The sequence below is a fragment of the Saccopteryx bilineata genome, chromosome 11 (genome assembly GCF_036850765.1).
Source record: "Saccopteryx bilineata isolate mSacBil1 chromosome 11, mSacBil1_pri_phased_curated, whole genome shotgun sequence".
Taxonomy (NCBI): domain Eukaryota; kingdom Metazoa; phylum Chordata; class Mammalia; order Chiroptera; family Emballonuridae; genus Saccopteryx; species Saccopteryx bilineata.
In genome coordinates, this window is record NC_089500.1 from 48,264,575 (window position 1) to 48,289,351 (window position 24,777).

The following is a 24,777-nucleotide window of genomic DNA, read 5'->3' on the forward strand; positions in this document are numbered from 1 at the left end:
ATAATGGTACATGCGAACTGCCTCTGGCTGTTTGCATTTAGCCAGGTCAGCAGCCACCAGCCCATGACACAAGGTGGGGCTATGCAAATAGCCTTGGGGTAATACTGTAACAGTCCATTGCTGCCCTTCCCAAAGGAAGGCAAATTGGTTGACTCTCTGCAGCTATGTCAATAGAGAAAAAGGCATTAGCCAAATCTGCCACAAAGTGGTATGTCCCCAACTCATGGCTTAGTCTATCCATCAGGTTAGCTATCGAGGGAATAGCAGTGTGCAAAGGGGGAACAACAACTTTATTAAGTTTCTGTAATCTACTGTCATTCACCTGGTTCTGTCTGGTTTGCGCACAGTGCAATGGCTGGATGATCCTCACTTTTTCTAGTTTGAGGACTGTCCCTGTGATTTCTTTATAACTGCCTGGCAGGTGGTACTGCTTTGTGCTAGTCACACACAGGGGAACAGGTAATTGAAGGGGAAATGCGCTGCGTGTCCCTGCAACACTACCTTTACAACCCAGACTCTCAGCCGGAACTCCCTGGCTGTGGTTTCCAACCACAGCCCTTGTAAGACATCTACCCTCAAAATATATTCAGGAATAGGAGATACATACACCTTATATGGCTTAGGAGGCAGTCTTCCTATCTCCAATGGAATAGTTATTGGCTTCACTTGAACAGTTTGGCCCCCATACCCGTCAATGGCCACTGGGGTCCCAGCAAACCATTCTGGGTTCTCATAGAGGAGGGAACATTCTGTACCTGTACCCACCAAGGCCAACACCTATTGTACATAAGAAGGGGACCAGCAGATTGCCAGTTTCACATGAGGCCTCTGGTCTCCACCCATCCCTGTTAGACGGGTCCCTCGGCCTTTCCCCTATTCAAACTGGAACAGCGGGCCTTGGGGATCCTCCTCTCCCTTAGCTGTCTCCATCATACAATCTTGTAACCATGCTGTCTGCATACCAGGAGTTTTATTGGTAGCTGCTAGGGTCGTTTGCCTCAGCGGCTGGAACCTCTGTTCTGGTTTAAGCTACTGCCAAAGCTCCAAAAACCTTTATTAGGCTTTCCATCTAATTTCTCCCTATCTGCCCCAGCCACAATCAAATCTACCCACATCTGTGTTTGGGTAACCTTGACATGCCCATTTCTCTTGCTAGTGAGGGGGACAACATGGGCAGCAGCCCTCCCAGCCTTATGATTCTATGCTGCCTCTAGCTTTCCAAAATCTGCTACCATTTATGTAACCATGCTGGTGGGCTGCCTCACATAGGGACTCAAGATAGCCACTAGTGACCCAAAAAGGGCTGACTGGGTGCTACAGAGAATTAGGTCCCTCATGCCTGCTGTAAACACTTCCCCATCTGGCCCCTGGGACCTTGGGTTAAAGGCAGCATTCTTCATACCTAGTTTCTGAAGGACCTGAGACAGCTCACTATAGGACTGCCACCAACTCACTACCCCTGGCAAGTCCCCAGCATTCTTCCAGACCGTCCAAATGGCAGCCATCACCCATTTTAATAGGGTATGGTTTCCTGGGTTGTCATGGCAGCTCTGAAGATGCTGCCTCAGGGAGGAGTGCATGGTAATGATAGCCAATTTCTCCATCTCTGTTCTGGAGAGCATGATGCCACTCACCCCTATGTCTCAATGCAGCAACCAGGTTGCCAGGGGCTCGGTGGGGTTCTGCCTGAATTTTGCCCCCTACTCCATCAGCTCTGCCTGGGTGTAGGGCAGACCACAGAGTGCTCCACTACCTGTGGAGGGGGTTGCACCTGCCCCTGAGCAACTCTTGGCTGCTGAGTTTTACCTTCTCTTCAACCACCAGCCAGGCTCTGAGTCTGCAGATGGCAGTTTCAGCCTGAACCTCCTCCTCAGAAGAGGAGGAGTTGGAAACGCCTGCTCCTGCCAACTCACAGCCACTCCACTGACACGGATGCTATTTCTTCTTTGGAGACCATTTTGGCTTCTGCAGCTGCTGGCTCTCAGCCTGAAGCTGAGACTCAAGCTCTTGAACTCACAGTTGTTTCTCCAAAAACCGTCACTGCCAACGTTCAACTTCCAGGGCAAAATGCAGCTTGCGAACCTGTACTTCTTTCTGCAGAGACCGTTCCAGTTCCAGGCGCCATTGGTGCTCAGCCTGCATCTCACACTGCAGCTCTTGAACCTATCAGTCTCCTTCTCCAGTGCTGGTTCCAGTTTACGTTGTCATTGATGCTGGGTCTCTTCTCACAGGGCTGTAAAAAACACCCAGCCCCTAGGCTTACAGAGACTATAAGCTGTAGGTGCTCATGCACTAGTCAGGCAAAGTGCTTGCAGCCACTAAACCAGGAGCAAGCCTAACGCAGCTGTTTTCCCCACAGTAGTGTTTAATGTTTCAGACAGAGCCCACATCTTATTCTTCATAATCCCAGATGAGAAATTATTGAGCATCTACTAAGTGCTCCATAAATGCTTGTTGATTCAAAAGATTGCTTGTTGCATGTACAATACATGTATTAGTACACTTTAAATTTATTACCAAATAGTTCCCACCACCAGTGTTTATATTATAAACATTTCACTAAAATTTAAATTTTTGGTATTAAAAACTTGAAAATGTCTGTCATTAATCGTGTAAAAAAGCTGCCTTAGGCCCTGGCCGGTTGGCTCAGTGGTAGAGCGTCGGCCTGGCGTTCAGGGGTCCCAGGTTCGATTCCCGGCCAGGGCACACAGGAGAAGCGCCCATCTGCTTCTCCACCCCTCCCCCTCTCCTTCCTCTGTCTCTGTCTTCCCCTCCCGCAGCCGAGGCTCCATTGGAGCAAGGATGGCCCCAGCGCTGGGGATGGCTCCTTGGCCTCTGCCTCAGGCGCTAGAGTGGCTCTGGTCCCGACAGAGCGACGCCCCGGAGGGGCAGAGCATCGCCCCCTGGTGGGCGTGCCGGGTGGATCCCGGTCGGGCGCATGCGGGAGTCTGTCTGTCTGTCTCTCCGTTTCCAGCTTCAGAAAAATGCAAAAAAAAAGCTGCCTTATTCTACTCACTCAAAATGCCAGCCTTCAGTGAATGGGGAGAATATGGAAATGCAAACCACCTGTTAGCACGCCTCCTTCAATTGTAAGAACACACAGCTCTAACACCAGCGTTTTGTTTATAGATTATAACAATACGCGGAGACTGTTCCAAGCTCTCCTTGATCAGTAAATGACGCGAAACTTTCCAACTAGAGCGGCCTTTCTCAGCCAGAGTACCAAGACACGTGTATTAGGGCTGCTTTCTAGACCTAAGGTTCGTAACTTCCAAGAACTATTAAATCAGTAGGAACCCCGGGGTCAGCGCATTCCTCGGAGACACCGGCCCCGCCCCCAGCTCTGCGCGCTACCCGGACGCGCCAGGCGCGGGGTCCCGGAGTTCCTGGAGAATCCGACATCAACGCCCAGGAAGAGGCGGAGTCGCCGGGTCGCGGCGGGAAAAGAGGTGCTTAAAAGAAGTCTGGCTGCCATTCCTACCGTGGTCTGCGAAAAAAGAGGTTTTTAGAGGAGGTGTGGCCGCCTCTCCCACCGTTGTCCCGGTGCCCGCAGCTGCGCCCGCGCCATGCCTACCTCCGGCTCTGAGCTGCCGTGCCCGCCGCCGCCCGCCGCGCAGGAGCTGAGCGCAGAGCCGCGGCCCCACGGGGAGCTGCAGTACCTGGGGCAGATCGAGCACATCCTCCGTTATGGCTTCCAGAAGGGTGACCGCACCGGCACCGGCACGCTGTCGGTGTTCGGCATGCAGGCGCGCTACAGCCTGAGAGGTGACCGCGGCCGCGCCGGGGGCGGTGGGCCTTCAGCTCCGCTGGGGAGGCGCCGGCCCCGTGGATGGGGGAAGCATCCCTAGACTCCCTTTGCAGACGTCGAAACTGAGGCTTGGGTTAGAGAGCTGATTTGCGTTGGGTCACACAGACAGAGGTGACAGCTGGGAGGTAGAACCACGCGGGTTCTCCCGACCCCTGGGCCTGTGCTCCTAATACCTTGTTATGTTGTCCCCCGCCAGCGGGTACGACCCAGTAGAATTTGCCCGGGACTGGACTGGGAGAGGAGGACCTGCCTGGGCTCGTCCCTGCTCTCGCCCCTCCCCTCCCTGTGTCGCCTGTTCCCGCCTCGCGAAGTTTTTCAAAATTGGAGCCAATATTTTGTGGGCTGGGCAACGACGGCCGGAAGAAAGAGTGAACTAAGAGGCGGCGGCTGGAATTTACCGTTCCTCATAGTTTTCCCATTCAGGCCCACGAACCAGCTTTCCTCTTAAACCTTGAAACCAACTCGATGGTCCGAGCAGACATTCCTACTCGTATTTTCCTTTAAAACAGTAGGGCTCCTGGGATGAAGTATCCCCTTGGGGGGTACCGGGGTCAGGCTTTCAGGAAACAGGGGCGCTGGGGGGTGGGCACAGGATACTGGTGTGGAGGGTAGGTTTGAGGGGTAGACTCATGACGGAAAAAGCAGATTCGCGGTGGTCGGGTGTGAAACTGCAGCCCACCGCATCCTAGAGCCTTCAGTGGAAAACGTCAGATCTTGGGCAGCTCTGGTAGGTTTGTTGAGCAAAGGGGACCACCCTCCTGCAGTCCAAGAGCAGTGGCCTCCAGTGAGCCACAGACCTAGTTTTCACTCCAGCTCCTCTGCTTAGACCAGGGGTCCCCAAACTACGGCCTGCATGCGGCCCCCTGAGGCCATTTATCCGGCCCCCACCGCACTTTCAGAAGGGGCACCTCTTTCATTGGTGGTCAGTGAGAGGAGCATAGTTCCCATTGAAATACTGGTCAGTTTGTTGATTTAAATTTACTTGTTCTTTATTTTAAATATTGTATTTGTTCCCGTTTTGTTTTTTTACTTTAAAATAAAATAAGTGCAGTAAGGATTTGTTCATAGTTTTTTTATAGTCCGGCCCTCCAGTGGTCTGAGGGACAGTGAACTGGCCCCCTGTGTAAAAAGTTTGGGGACCCCTGGCTTAGACCTTGGGCAGGTTACTTAACCTCTCTGTCTTCAGCTTCCCCATGTATTTGAAATAAAGGAAATAATGTTGGGGCAACAACGATGAAAGTAGGTGCTTGAAAACATGTACTCTTGTTACCTGAATGTCAACTATACAACTGAATAGAGATAAACTTTTACATTTTTATTGTTCTGTTTCTTGTTACAAACCTGTATCCGATTCTTGTGCCTATAAAATGGATATAGATCATAAAGGTGCCTCAAGGAGGGTTGTTTTGAAGATTAAATAGGATCAGGTAGATAAGGTGTTTAAAGAGTTACTGTCTTTGGTTCACTTAAAACATAGATGTTAATTTACTTTGCATAGTTTAAAAACTATTCTTCAGTTTGGGCCAGTGTGATATCTACTATTCCTGGATCCTGAGAAAGTTTTGCCCAGCAGGACAATCATGGACTAACCCTGGGAGCCTCCAGGCTTTGTCCAAGGGCCACACTTTGTGTGTCGTGGTCACATCTCTGTGAAGGAGTCTCACTAACGGTAGTGGGTGGGTGCATTTTCCCTGTTCCTACAGGCATCCCTGCCCTTGTCCCATCTAACTGTGTGGAACTCCTATGTCTGCTGAGTACGGGGCTCAGAAGGGTGGTCTCCGTCTGAATTGTGCCACTGACTTGCACTGCAGCATGGGAGCTCCACCCTGATCCCGGCCTGCACTTGGCAGGAGTCACAGTTTTCCAGTGGCTTCTGTGGTCACTCCAGGGCAACATGTCCTGGGGCATTTTTCTTCCATAGAGAAAGTTAGATGGCATGTGTGCTATTTTGCCATCTTGAAATTATGTGGCAAACTATTTCCAAACTGTTTTGCAGATGAATTTCCTCTGCTGACAACCAAGCGTGTATTCTGGAAGGGTGTTTTGGAAGAATTGCTGTGGTTTATCAAGGTAAAGCAGGGAAGTTAGAGCACTGAGCCCAGGTTGCGTGGCACTATAGCCTTGCTTGTTACCTTTATGGTACATCATACCTGAAGACACCAGGGGTCTGTCCTTGAAGTGAACACACAATCTGGATACAGGTTAGAATGACAAGAGCCAAATCTAATAAGACAAAATATAAGAGAAATAAACATAGTCTTATACTTGGCAAAAACAAAAACAATGAACAACACTTAACTGTGCAAGTATAGGTTGGGGTAAATGTAATTTGATAGTGGTACATATAAAGCACGTGACAGATCCATTCGCCTGAAAAGCTAGTACTGATTAGGGCAATTAATAGAAATATTCTATATACCAGATCTAAAGAACGCTCAATGGCCCTGGTCAGTTGGTTCAGTGGTAGAGCGTCGGCCTGGCGTGCAGAAGTCCCAGGTTCGATTCCCGGCCAGGGCACAGGAGAAGCGCCCATCTGCTTCTCCACCCCTCCCCCTCTCCTTCCTCTCTGTCTCTCTCTTCCCCTCCCGCTGGGGATGGCTCCTTGGCCTCTGCCTCAGGCGCTAGAGTGGCTCTGGTCGCAACAGAGCGACGCCTGGAGGGGCAGAGCATTGCCCCCTGGTGGGCGTGCCGGGTGGATCCCGGTCGGGCACATGCGGGAGTCTGTCTGACTGTCTCTCCCCGTTTCCAGCTTCAGAAAAATACAAAAAAATAAAAATAAAAAAGAACGCTCAATGGCCTGACCAGACGGTGGCGCAGTGGATAGAGCATCGGACTGGGATGTGGAGGACCTAGGTTCGAGACCTCGAGGTCGCCAGCTTGAGCGTGGGCTCATCTGGTTTGAGCATAGCTCACCAGCTTGGACCCAAGGTCACTGGCTTGAGCAAGGGGTTACTCGGTCTGCTGAAGGCCCGTGGTCAAGGCACAAATGGGAAAGCAATCAGTGAACAACTAAGGTGCTGCAATGAAGAATTGATGCTTCTCATCTCTCTTCCTTCCTGTCTGTCTGTCCCTATCTGTCTCTGCCACAAAAAAATAAAATAAAAATAAAGTACGCTCAATGGATTGCACGTGAGGCAATCAATTCATTCTGGGTGTCACACTTGGACACAGAACACATTTGGTTAAGAGACAAAACTGCTAGACGGAGTGAGAATACTTGACGGACTTGGGACGTGTTTAGTCTAGAAACTTTAGTTGAGGGGAACAGGAAAAGAGGTTTGAGAGAGTGGTTCCAGAGAAGAGATCAGACTGACCTGGAGGTCCTCCAAAGTTGGGCTGGGACCAGCCTGCTTGAAAATTGACAGGCTGTGCAGGGATGTGCCGAGTGCCTGTTGCTGGCCTGGAGGGGGCTCTTGAGGGATGGGCCCCAGTGGCTCCAAAGGCTCCTAGGTGAGTGAATTCACCAGCTCTGTTCTCCCATCTCTTCAAGGGATCCACCAATGCTAAAGAACTGGCATCCAAGGGAGTGAAAATCTGGGATGCCAACGGGTCCCGTGGCTTCCTGGACCACCTGGGATTCTTCAACAGAAAAGAAGGGGATTTAGGCCCTGTTTATGGCTTTCAGTGGAGACATTTTGGGGCAGAGTACCAAGATATGGATTCAGGTGAGGAGAAAGTACTGCCTCAAATTCCTGAGTGCCCGTATTAGCTCCATGGTTTCACCTAAAGTGTGGGTGTTAAGAAGCCAGTGTTTGGGAAGCTGATGTATAACTTTAAGCTTGTTATAGCTGTTTGAGGTTCAGGAATCACACCTCACTGGGGTCAGCTCACACTCCTGGTGATTAGCATTATTGGGTGCTTGGCACTTTCTGTACCTTGTTTCATCAGCAAATAGTGACACAGTTGGCCCTGGCCGGTTGGCTCAGTGGTAGAGCGTCGGCCTGGCGTGCAGAAGTCCTGGGTTCGATTCCTGGCCAGGGCACACAGGAGAAGCGCCCATTTGCTTCTCCACCCCTCCCCCTCTCCTTCCTCTCTGTCTCTCTCTTCCCCTCCCGCAGCCGAGGCTCCACTGGAGCAAAGATGGCCCGGGCGCTGGGGATGGCTCCTCGGCCTCTGCCCCAGGTGCTAGAGTGGCTCTGGTCGCAACAGAGCGACGCCCCGGAGGGGCAGAGCGTCGCCCCCTGGTGGGCGTGCTGGGTGGATCCCGGTCGGGCGCATGCAGGAGTCTGTCTGTCTCTCCCCGTTTCCGGCTTCAGAAAAAATACAGAAAAAATAATAATAAAAATTAAAAAAATAAAAAAATTGTGACACAGTTGGTCACGGTGTTAGGGAATAAGGTAGGAAGTTCATCGGGAGACTAAACATCCAGCCATTGCCTTGCAGGGGCTTTGCTCTCCCTTTTCAAGACTGAGCTGCCCATCACACTGTAGGTGGCACTGATGATAGTTCATTTCCCCGGTCACCCTCTGCTCCCCACCCTGCTGGGTGGAAGAAGATGAAACTACTGATAGCCACTTTCCTCTGTCACTTGGTGGCATCACTTGCCGAGTCCAGCCCTGGTTCTCTGCCCTGGCCCACGGATCCTGAGGTTAGAGGTTACAAAAGCAAATGTGTCCCTCAGTGTGTGTGTGTCCGTGTGTATGTGCAGAAAGTAAGTCTGCTAGCTGGGAGCAGACCTGCCACCCGGAGAGCACGAGTCTCCTAAAGGGGACAGTCACGTCTCATCAGCCTGTAGAGGGATGTGGGCCTGATATTATCATAACTCATCAATAAAAGCCTAAAATCTGTGTTTTATGTACAATCTTGAGATCTTTTGAATGTTGGCAACTTTGTTAAGTTTGAAAGTGCTGTGCATTCCTGGCATAGGCAAATTCATAGACATAGAATGGTGATAGCCAGGGGCTGGGGGGCGGGTGATATGAGGAATTAATGTTACAGGTGTGAAGTCTCGGTTTAGGAAGATGAAAACATCTGGGCCCTAGCCGGTTTCTCAGTGGATAGAATGTCAGCCTGGTATATGGATGTCTCAGGTTCTATTCCTGGTCAGGGCACACAGGAGAAGAGATCATCCCTTCTTTCTCCCTTCCTCTCCCCAGCTTCTCCCTCTTCCTGTCCCACAACCAGTGGCTCAGTTGGTCTGAGCACATCAGCCTCAGGAATTAAAAATAGCTTGGTACTTGAGCATTGGCCCCAGACTGGGTTGCTGGAGGATCCCAGCTGGGGCACATGTGGGAGTCTGCCTCACTATCTTTCCCTCCTCACCTAAAAAAGAAAGAGAGAGAGAGAGAGAGAACAAACTACTGGATTATAACAGCGTGAAGATACAAAGTGGTATAATAATTATAGAGGTTTTCTGATGTTTACAGATGCATAGGTGTTTACTGGCTAAGTTGTAATTTTAGGTGGAAGTGTTGGATACTGTCAAGGTCATTGAAAGGAATCCAGTCTTCTGTTAGTTGTTAATGTGTATGGAATTGTGTATTCTGTTTACTTTCTGTGACATGTATAAACTAGATCATATCAATGAAGCATGATAAGAGTAGTTGATGGGTCTGACCAGTGCTGGCGCAGTGGTTAGAGCTCAAACCTGGGACTCTTTTTTTTTTTTTTACAGAGACAGAGTCAGAGGGATACATAGGGACAGACAGACAGGAACGGAGAGATGAGAAGCATCAATCATCAGTTTTTCATCGCAACACCTTAGTTTTTCATTGATTGCTTTGTCATATGTGCTTTGACCGTGGGCCTTCAGCAGACCGAGTAACCCCTTGCTCAAGCCAGCGATCTTGGGTCCAAGCTGGTGAGCTTTGCTCAAACCAGATGAGCCCGTGCTCAAGCTGGCAACCTCGAGGTCTCGAACCTGGGTCCTCCACATCCCAGTCCGACATTCCATCCACTGCGCCACCGCCTGGTCAGGCAAACCTGGGACTCTTAAGTCCCAGGTTCAAAACTCCAAGGTCACTGGCTTGAGCATGGGATCGTCAAAATGATGCCATGGTTGTTGGCTAGAGCCCAAAGGTCACTGGCTCAGCAGGAGCCCCTTGGTCAAGGCACATATGAGAAGCAATCAGTGAACAACTAAAGTGATGCAACTATGAGTTAATGCTTCTCATCTCTCTCCTGTCCCTCTCTCTTGCAAAAAAAAAAAAAAAAAAAAAAAAAAATTGGTTGATGGGTATAGAGACTAAGTCCTTTGGCACCACTAAAAGAAACTTGAAATTGGGGATGAGGAGAAGTGACACCGTGACCAACCACATATTTCAAGGACTTTCCATGGAAATAGACTTTGTTATGGCTCCAGAGGACAGACCTAGGAGCCTAGACAAGGCCTTGAAGACCTGAAAATTTATAGAGTGCACTGGATATCTTGTAACCATGAGCCAAGGGGGCCTGTGGAGGGACAGTTTGAGAGATGACCAACCTATAAGGCCATCTCATGAGCTGCTGTGATTAATGTGTGCACATCTTCTCTCTTGACAATTCTACAGATTATTCAGGTCACGGAGTAGACCAACTTCAAAAGGTGATTGACACGATCAAAACCAACCCTGACGACAGAAGAATCATCCTGTGTGCTTGGAACCCAAAAGGTTGAAAGCCTCCTGCTCATCCTCTTATGTCCTAACGTACAGTTAGCACAAAGGGAGGCAACTTGGCCATGAGCAGGAGCCCCAGTGGGAGGCAGCCCCACTCCGCTTGGGGGACCCTGGGGGAGTTACACTTGGCCCCATTTCTCCTTCAGAGGATGGGATTGGACCCATATGACCTTAGTTTGTCTGTTCATACTTATTCCATAAAGGACTTTAAATTGCCCATAAAAATATAAAATTTTAACATTTTAAATTGGGGCAGATAAAGTTTCAGGTCCCTTCCACATTGATATTAATATTTTTTAACAACAGTATTATAAAATTAAACTTTCCCAACATGTAAGAAAGACCCAGAGTGGAATAATTACCATTATAATAGAGACTTGGAATACAGTAAGATGTAAGATGTGCCTATGGCTCCTGCAAATATTGAATTTCAGCGTGGATGGGAGAGTGTTGCTTCAGTTGTAAACATACAGCACAGAGGCTCCTGTCAATGGATGGGTCTCTGTTGGCTTGTGCCATCCCTGAGACTGGAACAGTCTGCTTTTGGTCATGGGGGTCACTGTGGCTCGGTGGCTTTCTCATGACCTCCATCCTAGGAGTTGGAGTATGTTTTGCTCCTGTTTTACTTTGCCAACAGTGGTGTTGAAAACCCCCGCCCCTCATTCCCTGTGTGCTGGCTCCTCAGATCTGCCTCTCATGGCCCTACCTCCATGCCATGCCCTTTGCCAGTTCTATGTGGTGAATGGCGAGCTGTCCTGCCAGCTGTACCAGAGGTCAGCAGACATGGGCCTGGGTGTGCCCTTCAACATCGCCAGCTACTCCCTGCTCACCTACATGATCGCGCACATCACTGGCCTGAAGGTGGGCTACTCTTGGGAAGGAACAGTTATTGCTAGCCTAAAGTGCTGAGCTCTTAGATTCTTTAACGTGAAAAAACCAAGTGCACAGGATTCTGACTAAATAAATGAACTGACTCACTGTGGAACTTCATTTTAGAACTATATGAAAAGTTTAGAGGTTTATATGGTCTATATGAAAAAGTTTAGAGGTTAAGATAACTTTTATGATTTAATTTTGCTTAAAAGCAGACTGGTTAAATTTTATTTTCTGAAAAGCTTTGAGATGTCTGCGTACTGTCCACAATGTGTTTTTAAGTGATGTGTTTTAAAGGAATTAAAACTAAGACACACACTGTTTTTGCTTCCTCCTGCGTGCTTCAGCCAGGTGACTTTGTACACACTTTGGGAGATGCACACATTTACCTGAATCACATTGAGCCGCTGAAAATACAGGTAAGAATCCTATGTGTCACACCGTGAAAATTGGTCCCTTCTCTTGAAAGATTGGTGTATAGAACATCTCTCCTGTAATAGGCATTGTTCTCCATGCTATGACTGAGATAAGGTGACTTGCAGCTTCAGTTTAGGGACAGGTAGTGGGGACAGTGGATGGCGACAAGGCAGATACATCCCTCAACAACTGCAGGCACCTAACGTGACAGTGATGTGGGGGGCTTAGGACAAGGATCAGGGGGAGAAACACATTCAGAACGGGGACTTTGGGACCTCCCCGAGGTAGCATTTCAACTTGTATTTTTACTTGAGGAATTTAAATGCAAATGTTTTTTTAAGTTTATGCTAAATACATTATTTAGGTCTGAACTTGATCAAAAATCTGTTCAAATCCGTAAATTATAGCAGCCAAGAAACGAATTGAAATGACAATAAAGAGTGTCTGCACAATGAGCCCCAAGAATAAAAATTTCAAGCCCAAACCCTTTTAGGCTCTTCCAGATTCCCTCCAGGTGTGGGAAGTTTCTCCTCTGAGCAGATGTGTCTGCTCTGATCAGAGGACGACTTCAGGGTTTATCCAGATGCTTCTCTGGCTCTGCTCCTGTCGTGCCAGACAGTCACATGAGGTTGGGACCTGTGTCCACACCCTAATCGCCAGTACTCACCCCAGGAACCCTGGCTTGCTTCCCTTTCTGTCAATTGTCAACAGACGTCCTCTTTCCTCATCCATTCTGCCAGGGATAGTTGACAGATGGGGATAACAGGACTCACGTAACCATTCAGAACGCCTACTGTGAGTTACAGATACAAAAGTAAAAGATCATGTCCCCTCACTAAATTTACAAAGAGCAGTCAATCATAAAAACTAACATGGTGAACCACAAGGCTCCCGACAACGAATGACTCCTCCAGATACCCTCCACTCTTCATGCGTGTGAGAGAATTGGTTAGTTTTGCTCCACCAGTTCTGCAGAACCAGGGAAAAGGTATCTACAGTATTACTCCTGAAAGATGCTTGTTGATAAAATACTGTGTGCTTGTTTCATGAAGGGATGTGTGGAACTGAATTGAAGCAGTAGCCTAGATACAGCAAAATAATGGTCTTGTGTTCTTTTTAGCTTCAGCGAGAACCAAGGCCTTTCCCGAAGCTCAAAATCCTTCGAAGAGTTGAGACAATTGATGACTTCAAAACTGAAGACTTTCAGATTGAAGGGTATAATCCTCATCCGACTATTAAAATGGAAATGGCCGTTTAGAGTGCTTTTAAAGGAGTTGTTTAAAGGATACTGTCAGTCTTTAGGGGTTGGACTGAATGCTGAGGTGAAAGTTCTTTTTGCTCTGGAAGAAGGAACTGGGTCAGAAATCAGTTGGTAATGAGTTAGTTACTACTCATTAACCTAAGGCTGTTGCCACTGGCAAATTTAACTGCTGCTTCTCTTAGTAATAAAAAGCCTTGTGTTTGGTTACCTCAATGAGGCTGTATGAAAATGCTGAGACTATGAATAGAGTAAGGGGAGTAAAAATTTATATATGCAAACATACACATACATTTCAACTCCTCATTTGCATAAAGGGTCGCAAATTTCTTCAAGTATTAGGAGCTATTCCAATTTGAGCAAGCTGAATAGCATCAGTTATGATAATGTGTGGTTATGAACATTAAAGTTTTGTTTTATACATTGTTATGATAAAGTGTTCTGCATTCATCTGGGTCTTTTGTTTCTAATTCTCTATTGCCATTCTGCACAGTTCCTGCCTAAAATAGAGGAACTGAACCCTCCTAAATAAAAGTGCTATATTGAGAAGGTTAGAATATATTTTAGAAATGCTGGCTATATTTTTCCAATTTCCTATGATTTATCTAATTCTAGCTTCATTTTATTATTAAAATTACTTAGGATAGAGGGGTTTTTTTCCTTAAGGGTTGTAAATAGTATATGAAACAGCAGCTCGCCCTCAATAGTTTCAGTATGGTGTGAATTCTGTAATGTGGTTAGACTAAGCTGGGGAAAAGGTGCTAACCCACTTCAGGGCTAATCCGTGGAATCTTTTTATCCTTGCTGCATACCAGATACCCCGTGGTACTGCAGACCTATTTTTATCCTGCTAATTTATGACAAATGTTAAATAAAAAGAATAAGGAATTGTTCCAACAAATTATGCAACATGCTGCTTATTTTCCAAGTACTCTTTAATGTCTGGGTACCAGCACTTGGTAGAAATAAGAACATCTTCCTGGACCTGGAGTTAGTTAACTGTAAGTTTGTTTAAGGATTAAGTAGGAGAGCGTTTATTTGCTAAAAGAATCAAGTAATAATTACTGAGCTGATTCCTGAGGCTAACATGACTTTCAGCTGATTTTGTTTTCATTGGTAGGATGATTTTCTTTCCCTATTTTTGTAAAACCATACCCAAGAAATTTTAAGCCCTTTCAGTTAAAAAAGAAATGGGTGTGAGAGCTGAACACTAACTCCCTTGAGCAGCGAGGAGTTTCTTCCAGACTTCCCCATCTGGATACTGGTGATTCTTCACAATTCTTCCTTCATTTCTGTTGAATACCCAGCTTCCTATCAGAGGCCAAAAAAAAAAAAAAAAAAAAAAAAAAGAGCAGTGTTAAAAACCACCACCTGGAACAGAAAACATTTATACATTACTGCTGCTCCTAGAAATGCTTTTAAATCTAAGCCAGAGGCAAGTGAATTAATATTTTTTAAATTTTCTGGTTGTTTGAAATGGAGGAGAGGGACAAACTAATTGGCTGTTTCCCAGGATTAGTGAACAAATCAAACTTCTTCTGATAACCCAACCTATTTGTGAAGATGAGGCCTGACCTCTTGAATGTATTGAGAACAAATGGCCCAAATAACACAACTGCAGTCAAAACTTGTCAGTTGCCTGACCTGTGGTGGCGCAGTGGATAAAGCGTCGACCTGGAAAAGCTGGAGTTGATGCTTCCTGCTCCTCCCCCCTTCTCTCCCTCTCTCTCTCTCTCTCTCATGAATAAATAAAATAAAATAAAACTTGTCAGTTGACTAACCTGCTAGTTGTGCCAGATTGTTGTTTAGGTTTTTCGCACAAGGAGTGCACGTTTTAAGGTCTCATCTGGCGAGGAATCCTTGTCAGGGCAACTTCACCTCAGACCCTGACCGGCAGGCCTTGGGAATTTCATGTGGACTAAAGAGCCCTTTGTTTCTAGATATGAAAATAAACTGCAAGGAGTCGAAGCTTTGTGCTCTAGGGTCTAGCTCATGAGAACCAGCACAGCAGTGGCTTGCTCCGGAAGGCCTTCCTGCCCAGGCTCACCTTAGGAGGCATGTAGGAAGCATTCTTGATTATCACAGGATACTTGAAATGTGCGTGAAGTGGTCAGCATATTCGCACATCCTAGGAGGAAGGAAGAAGGTGGGGCAGTAACGCCTTACGGTAGATGATTCACTAGGACTGTTACCGCAGAAAGGGTGGCGCCGCGATGAAGAAAGGGCAGACGTGGCAAGGCTTGGCTGATGAGAACGATTCCCTCGACCTCTGTGCCTCAGGTTCTTGTCTGAAATAAACTGTGGAGGCTTGGATGAAATGAACTGTGAAGTCTCTTAATTAAGGTTTTGCGACCCCAAGAAGAATCAGTAAGGATCTGGCCTTATTGGGGTGCCGTTAGCCAAAAGTTAGGTGAATAGATTAAAATCACCAAGTGGGGTCCCAGCTATACACACAACTTAGAAGAACACAGATTTTAGGATCAGACCAATGTGTTCATATTTCCTGTCAGCCACTATCTAGTTTTGTGACCTGGGGGAAGTAGCCTCACCCTGCAGCCTAACTTTTTTTTTTTTTTTTCATTTTTCCGAAGCTGGAAACGGGGAGGCAGTCCGACAGACTCCCGCAAGCGCCTGACCGGGATCCACCCGGCATGCCCACCAGGGGGCGGTGTTCTGCCCCTCTGGGGCATCGCTCTGTCGCATCCAGAGCCACTCTAGCTAGCGCCTGAGGCAGAGGCCACAGAGCCATCCCCAGTGCCCGGGCCATCCTTGCTCCAATGGAGCCTCGGCTGCGGGAGGGGAAGAGAGAGACAGAGGAAGGAGAGGGGGAAGGGTAGAGAAGCAGATGGGCGCTTCTCCTGTGTGCCCTGGCCGGGAATCGAACCCAGGACTCCTGCACGCCAGGCCGACGCTCCACCGCTGAGCCAACCGGCCAGGGCCCCTGCAGCCTAATTTGTCTCAGCTAATGAACAGCTGCTGTGAGGGGCAGGCATGCGCCCTGTGCAGCGGACACACAGGAACTGGCAAGAGAGGGCCTCATGGTTTCAGTGGACATAGGTACTAAGTCATCACTATACTGTTTGCTACGTATAACCTACAAATAAATGAAGAACCAGTCCCATGGGAGAGAGTAAGCCTTGGAACAAGGAACAGAGAACAGCGTTCCACACAGAAAACTACCAAGCAGAGGTGTTGGGGTGTGAGCACAGTATCTGTCTGGTGGCTCTCTACTTGCACAGTGACATTCCTGGGCAGTCAGTGCACAGTAGCTCAGGGCTGACCCTCTATTTCTCATCCCTCAGGACCTACAGAGCCTTTCAAAGTTGATGCAACACCCCTTGGTACTGCCTTCAGGAACTGAAATGAAGGGCAAAAACAGAAAAACCTATTTTTTTTTTTTTTTTTTCATTTTTCTGAAGCTGGAAACAGGGAGAGACAGTCAGACAGACTCCCGCATGCGCCCGACCGGGATCCACCCGGCACGCCCACCAGGGGCGACGCTCTGCCCATCCTGGGCGTCGCCATGTTGCGACCAGAGCCACTCTAGCGCCTGGGCCATCCCCAGCGCCCGGGCCATCTTTGCTCCAATGGAGCCTTGGCTGCGGGAGGGGAAGAGAGAGACAGAGAGGAAAGCGCGGCGGAGGGGTGGAGAAGCAAATGTGCGCTTCTCCTGTGTGCCCTGGCCGGGAATCGAACCCGGGTCCTCCGCACGCTAGGCCGACGCTCTACCGCTGAGCCAACCAGCCAGGGCCAGAAAAACCTATTTTTTAGAGTTTACAATACTTAAGGCATATTAAAACAGCATGTGCCTACTCACTACCCAGCCTGAGAAAGAAAGCAGTGCTGTATAATTGAGCCCCTAGACACACTTACAGGTCCCGTTCCCCTCTCACAACCCTAAACTTCGCACTCACCTTTACCATGCGTGCTTTTCCGCTTCTACCTCATGATCTTCCTGCAACACCACATTTAATTCCAGGAGGAAAGAAAGCATAATCTGTATGTGTGCAGATGACTAGAAGAATAGTGTCTTAATATAAAGCTCACCTGGGGCATGTTGAGAAATCAGATGGAACTAAACAGTAATGATGAGACCAGATCGGGGAGGAAGACTAGTGTTAGGAACAGGAGGTTGGGCAGCGCAGAGCATATACCTATGGTGGAAGTGGGGCTTTAGAAAGTCAGAAACAGGTGCTGGTTGAGGAAGGAGTTCTGATTTCCTCTGGTTGAAAACTCACCTTCTCCCCCACTTCCATGTACTTACAAAGTGACTCAGCTGCCAAGAACTGAAAAAAAAAGTGATTATTCACTGTTGGGTCTCCTTGTTACTGCCCCATGTGAGGAAGGGGAAGCAAAACCAACTTGGCCTTTGAGCCACAGGATGTGCCAGTGGGCAGGGTCCTTAATCCCTCTGCTCACGAAAGCAGGACGGAAAGATCTGGCCTGGACTGGGGGGCGCTACTGAAGTTAATGCCACAGTACTCTCCTGTTTGTAAGGCTTGCAGAGACTGATAGGAAGTCAAAATAGTCAGGTGCTGTACCAATTCACAGAGGCCAACTCCACCAGCATGGGGGCAGACGGGAACTAAAACGAAGGCAGGTTTTACTGAACGCCATGAGCAGGGCAGACAGGGGAAGGGTGAGAACCTGTGGTTTCTCTTATTGCCTGTGAGGGACTGTCATTCATTAATGTTTAGGGATGAAATTCCAGGATGAAAATCATCAAAGATTACCTGATTAAGCCTTTAAAGAGTTAGAAAAAAATAAAAATGGCAAACCACAGAGGCAAGCACAGGTGTCTCGCGGGTGGCGGATGGAGGTCTGGTCTGCAAGCTGCTGCACCCTTACTTTAACTTTTTGGCCATCAGCAGCACTGAGAGATCTCATCAACACTTTCCAGCCTGCAGCTGTCAATCTGGAGAAACTGCAGTCCTTTCGCCTGTAGGAGCTGCTTAAATATCACTCTAGCGGCTAGAGTCTAGCCTGACCTGTGGTGGCGCAGTGAATAAAGCGTCGACCTGGAAATGCTGAGGTCGCCGGTTTGAAACCCTGGGCTTGCCTGGTCAAGGCACATATGGGAGTTGATGCTTCCTGCTCCTCCCCCCTTCTCTCTCTCTGTCTCTCTCTCCTCTCTCTCCCTCTCTGTCTCTCTCCTCTCTAAAAATGAATAAAATAAATAAATATCACTCTATTGTGGCCCTGGAAATAAAATTACAATGAAACCAACAGAAGAATCCGACTTGGCCTTGAGGAGCTCTTAATTAAGCCTGGCAACATGCCAATTACAAGTCACTCATCAGTGACCTTCAGGAAGCCTGGGCTGTATTTACTCTTTGTTCTCACTTGGCACGGGGTGAGCCCTGATAGTCCAGGTGGGGACCTTCCGCTCACTCTATAAATGCTGGTGGAACAGTGAGTCATGCAAAGGCACACTGCTAGCCATCTATTAACAAATAGCTGTCACAGTGAAGTGAAGCATCAGGTGAAGTACGGTGACGGTGATGAGCAGATGGCACGGAGAGCAGAACAAAACCGGAGCAGAGCAGCACTGCTCCTTGCGCTAGGAGAAGCAAGAGCCTGCTCCCTCTCCCTGCTCTGCTCGTGGGCTGGTTGCTGCAGGTCTTGGCAGTCGCTTTTGCTTGGTTTGTAAGCACAGACAGTGAACGCAATGTTTACTCAATCTGGAAGCTGGCTTTCTTAGACCCACACAGTGCATTTCATGCCCTTGGAATAGTGAGTTTTAAGTTGCTGCCTTATAAATTTCCATTAGACACTTTGAAAGGGATAAATGACCTTAGTCATATGAATCACAGAACAATCCAGAAACTTTGGGCTGTATCTGACTCAACTCTAATGAAGTGCTGTAAAATGACCCAATTTCTAAGATTATGAAAGTTTCCCATCTCAAAATACAGCATGTGATACAGCCTTACATATGATGTGCTCAGTAAGTGGCCAGTGTGGGCTGACCCCAAGGAGATGTCACTTGCTGTTCTCCCGTGGCAACTCCAATGCCTAATGGGGCCAATGCCTATAAAATAAAAGGAAACAGGTATTATTTTCCTAAGTTTTCGAACTGAAAATTTAGTGTTTAAAAATTTAGAGCTATTTAACTATTTAGTGTTTGTTCAGAGCTGAAGAAAGAAACGCCCGTGGCGTGGCGTGGCATGGTGTGAGGCAGTCGTGTGCACACAGGAGGGGCTGTGTGTGTCTCCACAGAAGATAACATTGTCCTGCTGCCATTCACTCCTTTCCTGGCTATGCAGATTCTCTCTGGAGCCTGGGCAGTGCTGTGGAACTGGGAGAGGACACAGCCACTCAGCAGTGGCTCGTCACAGACTTGAAGGGTTCAGCCTCCAGCTGACTCCTCCTTATAGGTCATTTCCTTTATTCCCATTGTGTTGTCTCCCTGATGATCTGCCTTCAGTGGCTATTCTAGAACCCTGTCCCTTCAAGCTCAGTGGGTGGCCACAGATCCGACTTTACAGGTTGGGCTCATTTGGTGAGATGGGTGCTGGAATCTTCTAGTGATGGTGCTCTTCCTGTCCTCCCCCCCTGAAGCTGCTTTACTTCCCACCACCTGGGCTCTAGCACCCCCCTACCCCCCACTAGGACTGCAGAGCCACATGCTCCTCTCAGGCATTTCTGGTTTCTCCTGGCTTGGCCATTCCACAGTTTAGGGAACAGTATCAATGACACTAATGGCTAACACTTTCTGGGCTCTTAATAATCCAGCCCTGCGCAAAACCCCAACTGAACTGATTCCTCATCACCATCCACTGGGACAGGAGCCATCATGATCCCCATATCACAGATGAGAAAGGGGCAGAGTCAGTCCTGGATCACAAAGCCTAAAAAGTTCTGGAGCAGGGCGGCTTGAAATCTCAGCTGACTCCACAGCCAGAGGAGGCATCTGAATCACTAGATATGCTGACTTTCCTGTAGGAAAAGTCTTCATTTAGGAGCGAGGTGTCTCCATTCCCACTATTTGCCTTCCTCCAATAGGACTTGGGCGAGTCACAGACTACCCACAGGTCAGGAGTTAGAGCGGCTGGTCGATGAGGTGCCACCTAGTGCTAATAGCCTCCGGCTCCTGAAACTCCTGATTTCAGTAGACTTAGTTCTTTATCTCAGAGGAAAACAGAAATGGGGAGGAAGGACGAGTGGTAGAGGGAAAAGCCATTTGACTTAATCATTTACCACCTTTAAAGCAGAGTTCTTGACTGAATAGGTACCAAACTTTATTTCTTCTTTTTTTTTTTTTTAATAAATTTTTATTAATGGTAATGGGATGACATTAATAAATCAGGGTACATATATTCAAAGAAAACATGTCTAGGTTATTTTGTCATCAAATTATGTTGCACACCCCTCGCCCAAAGTCAGATTGTCCTCCGTCACCCTCTATCTAGTTCTCTGTGCCCCTCCCCCTCCCCCTAACTCTCTCCCTCCCTCCCTCCCATGTCCTCCCTCCCCCCCCCACCCTTGGTAACCACCACACTCTTGTCCATGTCTCTTAGTCTCATTTTTATGTTCCACCAATGTATGGAATCATGTATTTCTTGTTTTTTTCTGATTTGCTTATTTCACTCCTTATAATGTTATCAAGATCCCACCATTTTGCTGTAAATGATCTGATGTCATCATTTCTTATGGCTGAGTAGTATTCCATAGTGTATATGTGCCACATCTTCTTTATCCAGTCTTCTATTGAAGGGCTTTTTGGTTGTTTCCATGTCTTGGCCACTGTGAACAGTGCTGCAATGAACATGGGGCTACATGTGTCTTCACGTATCAATGTTTCTGAGGTTATTTCTTCTTTTAAATACTTCCTGAGCCTACCCTATCCTAGCTGCCCTCTACCTCCTTAATGCAAAGCCTCTTGGCCCCTATCCCGCCTCCACTTTCTCTCTGCCCAGTCCTCATCTCTCCTACATGTTGTCACCAGTGAAATCATCTTTATTCCCATTCTCTCATTCAAGGACCTTGATGCCTCACTGTGCTCAGCTGCATCTGAGCAGGTGGACCCTCACCAGGCCCCTTGCTAGCCTCCTCCAAAGCCCCACCGTGCACTCCCATTCCACTGTGTCCCCCCACAGCCCCAGTGCTGGCTCTCCCAGCCTCCCCCTAACCTTGGCTCCTCTTCCCCTCTTCTCTAGGTGCCTCCCGAGCACCTGAGGGGTTGGCCTCCCCAACCTCAACAAAACCTGGAGGGTCGAAGCCCAGAAGAGCTTCTGGCTTCTGAGGAGACACTCCAGGTGGCAGGGGTTCTGGTCCCTGTTTGGACAAGCTGACAGCCACTAGGACACAGCTATGCCACAAGAACCCCAAGGCAAAGGTCTTGCTTATCCAGGGACCCTCAGCAGGTGCTCAGTTGGGAATGATCCCTCAGAAGGCTTCCACTGTGTTGAAATCAAAGGCTGTGGTTACCCCATGGCTCCCGCTCCAGCCCCCCGCACCTGCACTGCAGCTCTCCTTACAGCGTCAGCTCCGTCAGCTCCACGAGGCTGGCTCCTCTGCCCAGCCCGCAGCCATGTCTCCCTTCAAGTGGCCTTCCTCTCGTGCCCGAAGCACTCAGGGCCCTGGGTTCCACCTGTTTCATGGATCTTAGTTCTCTCTCTCCAGCCAGGCTGTAAGATAAGGAAAGTGGAGGCCATTCCTCTCTATAGGTTTTTGTAGAATTTCCAACATACAGAGATCATACGTTGATTTACTGAAATATATAGTCCCCACACCCCAGTAGAACCTGTGACCTCAGGTAGGTACATAATGAACTTGGGACTAAGACTCTCCTCAGAGGGAAAAATTTAAGAGCAACACCTAAAGGGGGACAGTAGAGCAATGTCAAGTCACCTCAAAGAGAAAAGACAGTCCCTAGGCTCCCAGGCGGGTGGAACTGGCCTCCAAGCCCAATGAACGTACTAATCCAGCAGCACAGGGAGGTGGGAAAGGGTTATTGGATGAAAACGGGGTCAGAGGTGCGTGTCACCAGCTGTACAAGCATTACCTGTGGAGGCTGCAGACTGACACAGCTGGGCAGAAGCAGTGTCACTGCAATGCTGGGTTGTCTTAATCTGATGTCACCACCTGTTCAAACCCCATAACCAGTTCCTGCCCTGATTACTCACTCGTCCAGCAGCCTTTGGTTGGCTATGGCTACTCACAGAGCTTGCTCTGGTCAGAGAATACTAAAACCTAGAGCTCCTAGGAGTAAACGTGCTTTCTAGATAACCCAGTTGGCACTGTGGTTTTATACATCAGTGCTGTAAGCTGGGTTAATAGGAGACTTCCTGCCTGAGAGATGGGGGTGTTTCTCAGAGGCTCGGTCCATTCAGGTTCTTCCTAAACCTGAAAAGGAGAGAGGCCAGCCCCCAAATAGGGTGGGTTTGCAGAAGAGCCCTGGTGTGAGGAAACAGACAGGCAGTCTTGTCTCTTGGGGAGGTCTGACCTTGACATAGCCAAGCAAGCCTTCCCTTCTGAGTCATCTAGATTCTAGAGGAATCTACATAATTTTTTTTCATTCTGGGTGAGTAAAATATTTTAATACCAGACAGATTTCTATATTTACAAAGCATGAGAACCATGTCTGTTAATGTCGACAGGATGGCTGGTAGCCTTTCAGCTTGCAGTCATTTACTTTCTCTAAAATAAATAGAAATAAGGGCAGTGCATAAACTGTAGTGAACAAACGAATGTCAGGCCTGTAATTCCAGTACTTGTTACAAGTAACAATTATTTCCACTATTTCATCAAGAAAAGTAAAGGGGGATAGGCAAAGAAACTTTAGGATCTGTTGTGACCACTCTGGAAAACCAACCAAAAAATATATGGAGCCCTGGCTGGTTGGCTCAGTGGTAGAGCGTCGGCCTAGCGTGAGGAGGAGCCGGGGTTTGATTCCCGGCCAGGGCACACAGGAGAAGCGCCCATTTGCTTCTCCACCCCTCCGCCGCACTTTCCTCTCTGTCTCTCTCTTCCCCTCCCGCAGCCGAGGCTCCATTGGAGCAAAAAATGGCCCGGGTGCTGGGGATGGCTCTGTGGCCTCTGCCTCAGGTGCTAGAGTGGCTCTGGTCACAACATGGCGACGCCCAGGATGGGCAGAGCATCGCCCCCTGGTGGGCAGAGCGTCGCCCCTGGTGGGCGTGCCGGGTGGATCCCGGTCGGGCGCATGCGGGAGTCTGTCTGACTGTCTCTCCCTGTTTCCAGCTTCAGAAAAATGAAAACAACAACAACATATATATGGAAATGACAGAACAGCAGCAGTTGCAGTTTTTCTACCTTGGAGATAGTGGCATGTCCCAGAATGTCATCAGGGGAGGTTGGCTCCTCAATCCACAATGGCTTGAACTCAGCCCGTTTTGACTTCCACTCCATTGCCTCGGGCACATCCCAGTGCTGGCTGGCGTCCAGCATCTGTACGGAGAGAGCCTTAGCAGTGAGGTCTGCCGGGTGCTGACCTGGGCTGTGGCTCCCAGGGAGGAAACGCTGTCACTCTGCCACTGGGTGCTTGGCAAGTCGCCCCTGGGGCACCTGACATTTCCTCTTTGAAGGACCAGCACACAGCCATAACAAAGGGTGCCAAAGAGGAGCCACAGAGGCCAGATTTTTGGCTCTAGATACTGCAAGTCCTACTTAATGTTATAATGTTATAAGATGCCGTAGGAACTTAGATCTTGTCTGTATCAATGAGCCTATGATAAAACTGGTTTTGTTATATATCATTTTGCTTAAGGTTGCAGAACCTATTGACATTATGTGAGGGCTCACTGTACTGTCTTTGGAGGAGATGGCCAGAAGGTGTCCTGTACTCGCTGGCCCGGAGCTCTGACTCAGTCTGCATTTAGATGCCACATGAAAACATTTTTGTTGCATTGTTCATTGTAGGAACTGCTTTATCACAGTGTGAATTATGCACAGCCAATACTGAGTTTATTAACTATTGCCTTCCATGTGACTGGTACAATAAATAACCCAAACACCACCATTAATTTAGCACCTATGCCACCAGAAATTTTACTCATTTTGTCCCATTTAATATTTATAATAACTCTACAAGGCAGTTCGTATTAACCCATTGTACAGATAAGAAAACTGACATGCAGAGAAGTAACTTGCCCATGAATCTTAAGTCAAGTAAATGGTGAGTTCAAGTCTAGGCCTTTTACTCCAAGGAACCTAGCTCTGTGCAGAGATCCTGCCTATAAGTCAGGTGCTGGGTGTGCAGACACTAACAAAGGGCCCCTCTGCCCCCGACATTATCTCGCTTCAGAAGAGACAGAGACAGCTATCCCTAGTACAGCGATTTTTAACCTCTTTCATCTTATGGCACATATGAACTAATTACTAAAATTCTGCAGCACACCAAAAATATATTTTTTGCCGATCTGACAAGAAATAGACATAATTTTATTTGTTTTACAAAAATATAATAATAGTAATTATCTACCCTTTTTGTTCCAAAGTGACTTTGTGTATGTTTATTTTTATTTTATTTAGAAATGAAATTTATTGGGATGACACTGATCAAGAGTACATAGGGCCTGACCAGGTGGTGGCGCAGTGGATAGAGCGTCAGACTGGGATGCGGAGGACCCAGGTTCGAGACCCCAAGGTTGCCAGCTTGAGCGCAGGCTCATCTGGTTTGAGCAAAGCTCACCAGCTTAGACCCAAGGTTGCTGGCTCGAGCAAGGGGTTACTCGGTCTGCTGAAGGCCCCCAGTCAAGGCACATATGAGAAAGCAATCAATGAACTAAGGTGTCACAATGAAAAACTGATGATTGATGCTTCTCATCTCTCTGTTCCTGTCTGTCTGTCCCTCTCTCTGACTC

General features: G+C 48.1%; 2 protein-coding genes across 2 annotated transcripts in view; one reads left to right on the top strand and one right to left on the bottom strand.

Moving 5' to 3' along the window:
• Positions 1–3,423: 3,423 nt before the first annotated feature.
• TYMS (thymidylate synthetase) lies at positions 3,424–13,378 on the top strand. Its single transcript, XM_066247182.1, has 7 exons — positions 3,424–3,765; positions 5,805–5,878; positions 7,299–7,473; positions 10,297–10,398; positions 11,090–11,265; positions 11,625–11,696; positions 12,815–13,378. The coding sequence occupies exons 1-7, from the start codon at positions 3,567–3,569 to the stop codon at positions 12,950–12,952; spliced, it is 936 nt and encodes a 311-aa protein (XP_066103279.1). The 5' UTR covers positions 3,424–3,566; the 3' UTR covers positions 12,953–13,378.
• Positions 13,379–14,155: 777 nt separating this feature from the next.
• Positions 14,156–24,777, bottom strand: part of ENOSF1 (enolase superfamily member 1) — a 50,669-nt gene continuing 40,047 nt past the window's right edge. The window contains 10 exon segments of the mRNA XM_066247181.1: positions 14,156–14,230; positions 14,233–14,263; positions 15,000–15,058; positions 15,061–15,080; positions 17,430–17,481; positions 17,484–17,537; positions 17,790–17,834; positions 17,837–17,930; positions 18,939–18,983; positions 23,228–23,362. Of these exon segments, the coding sequence (XP_066103278.1) occupies positions 14,163–14,230; positions 14,233–14,263; positions 15,000–15,058; positions 15,061–15,080; positions 17,430–17,481; positions 17,484–17,537; positions 17,790–17,834; positions 17,837–17,930; positions 18,939–18,983; positions 23,228–23,362 (603 nt within the window). The 3' untranslated portion in view covers positions 14,156–14,162.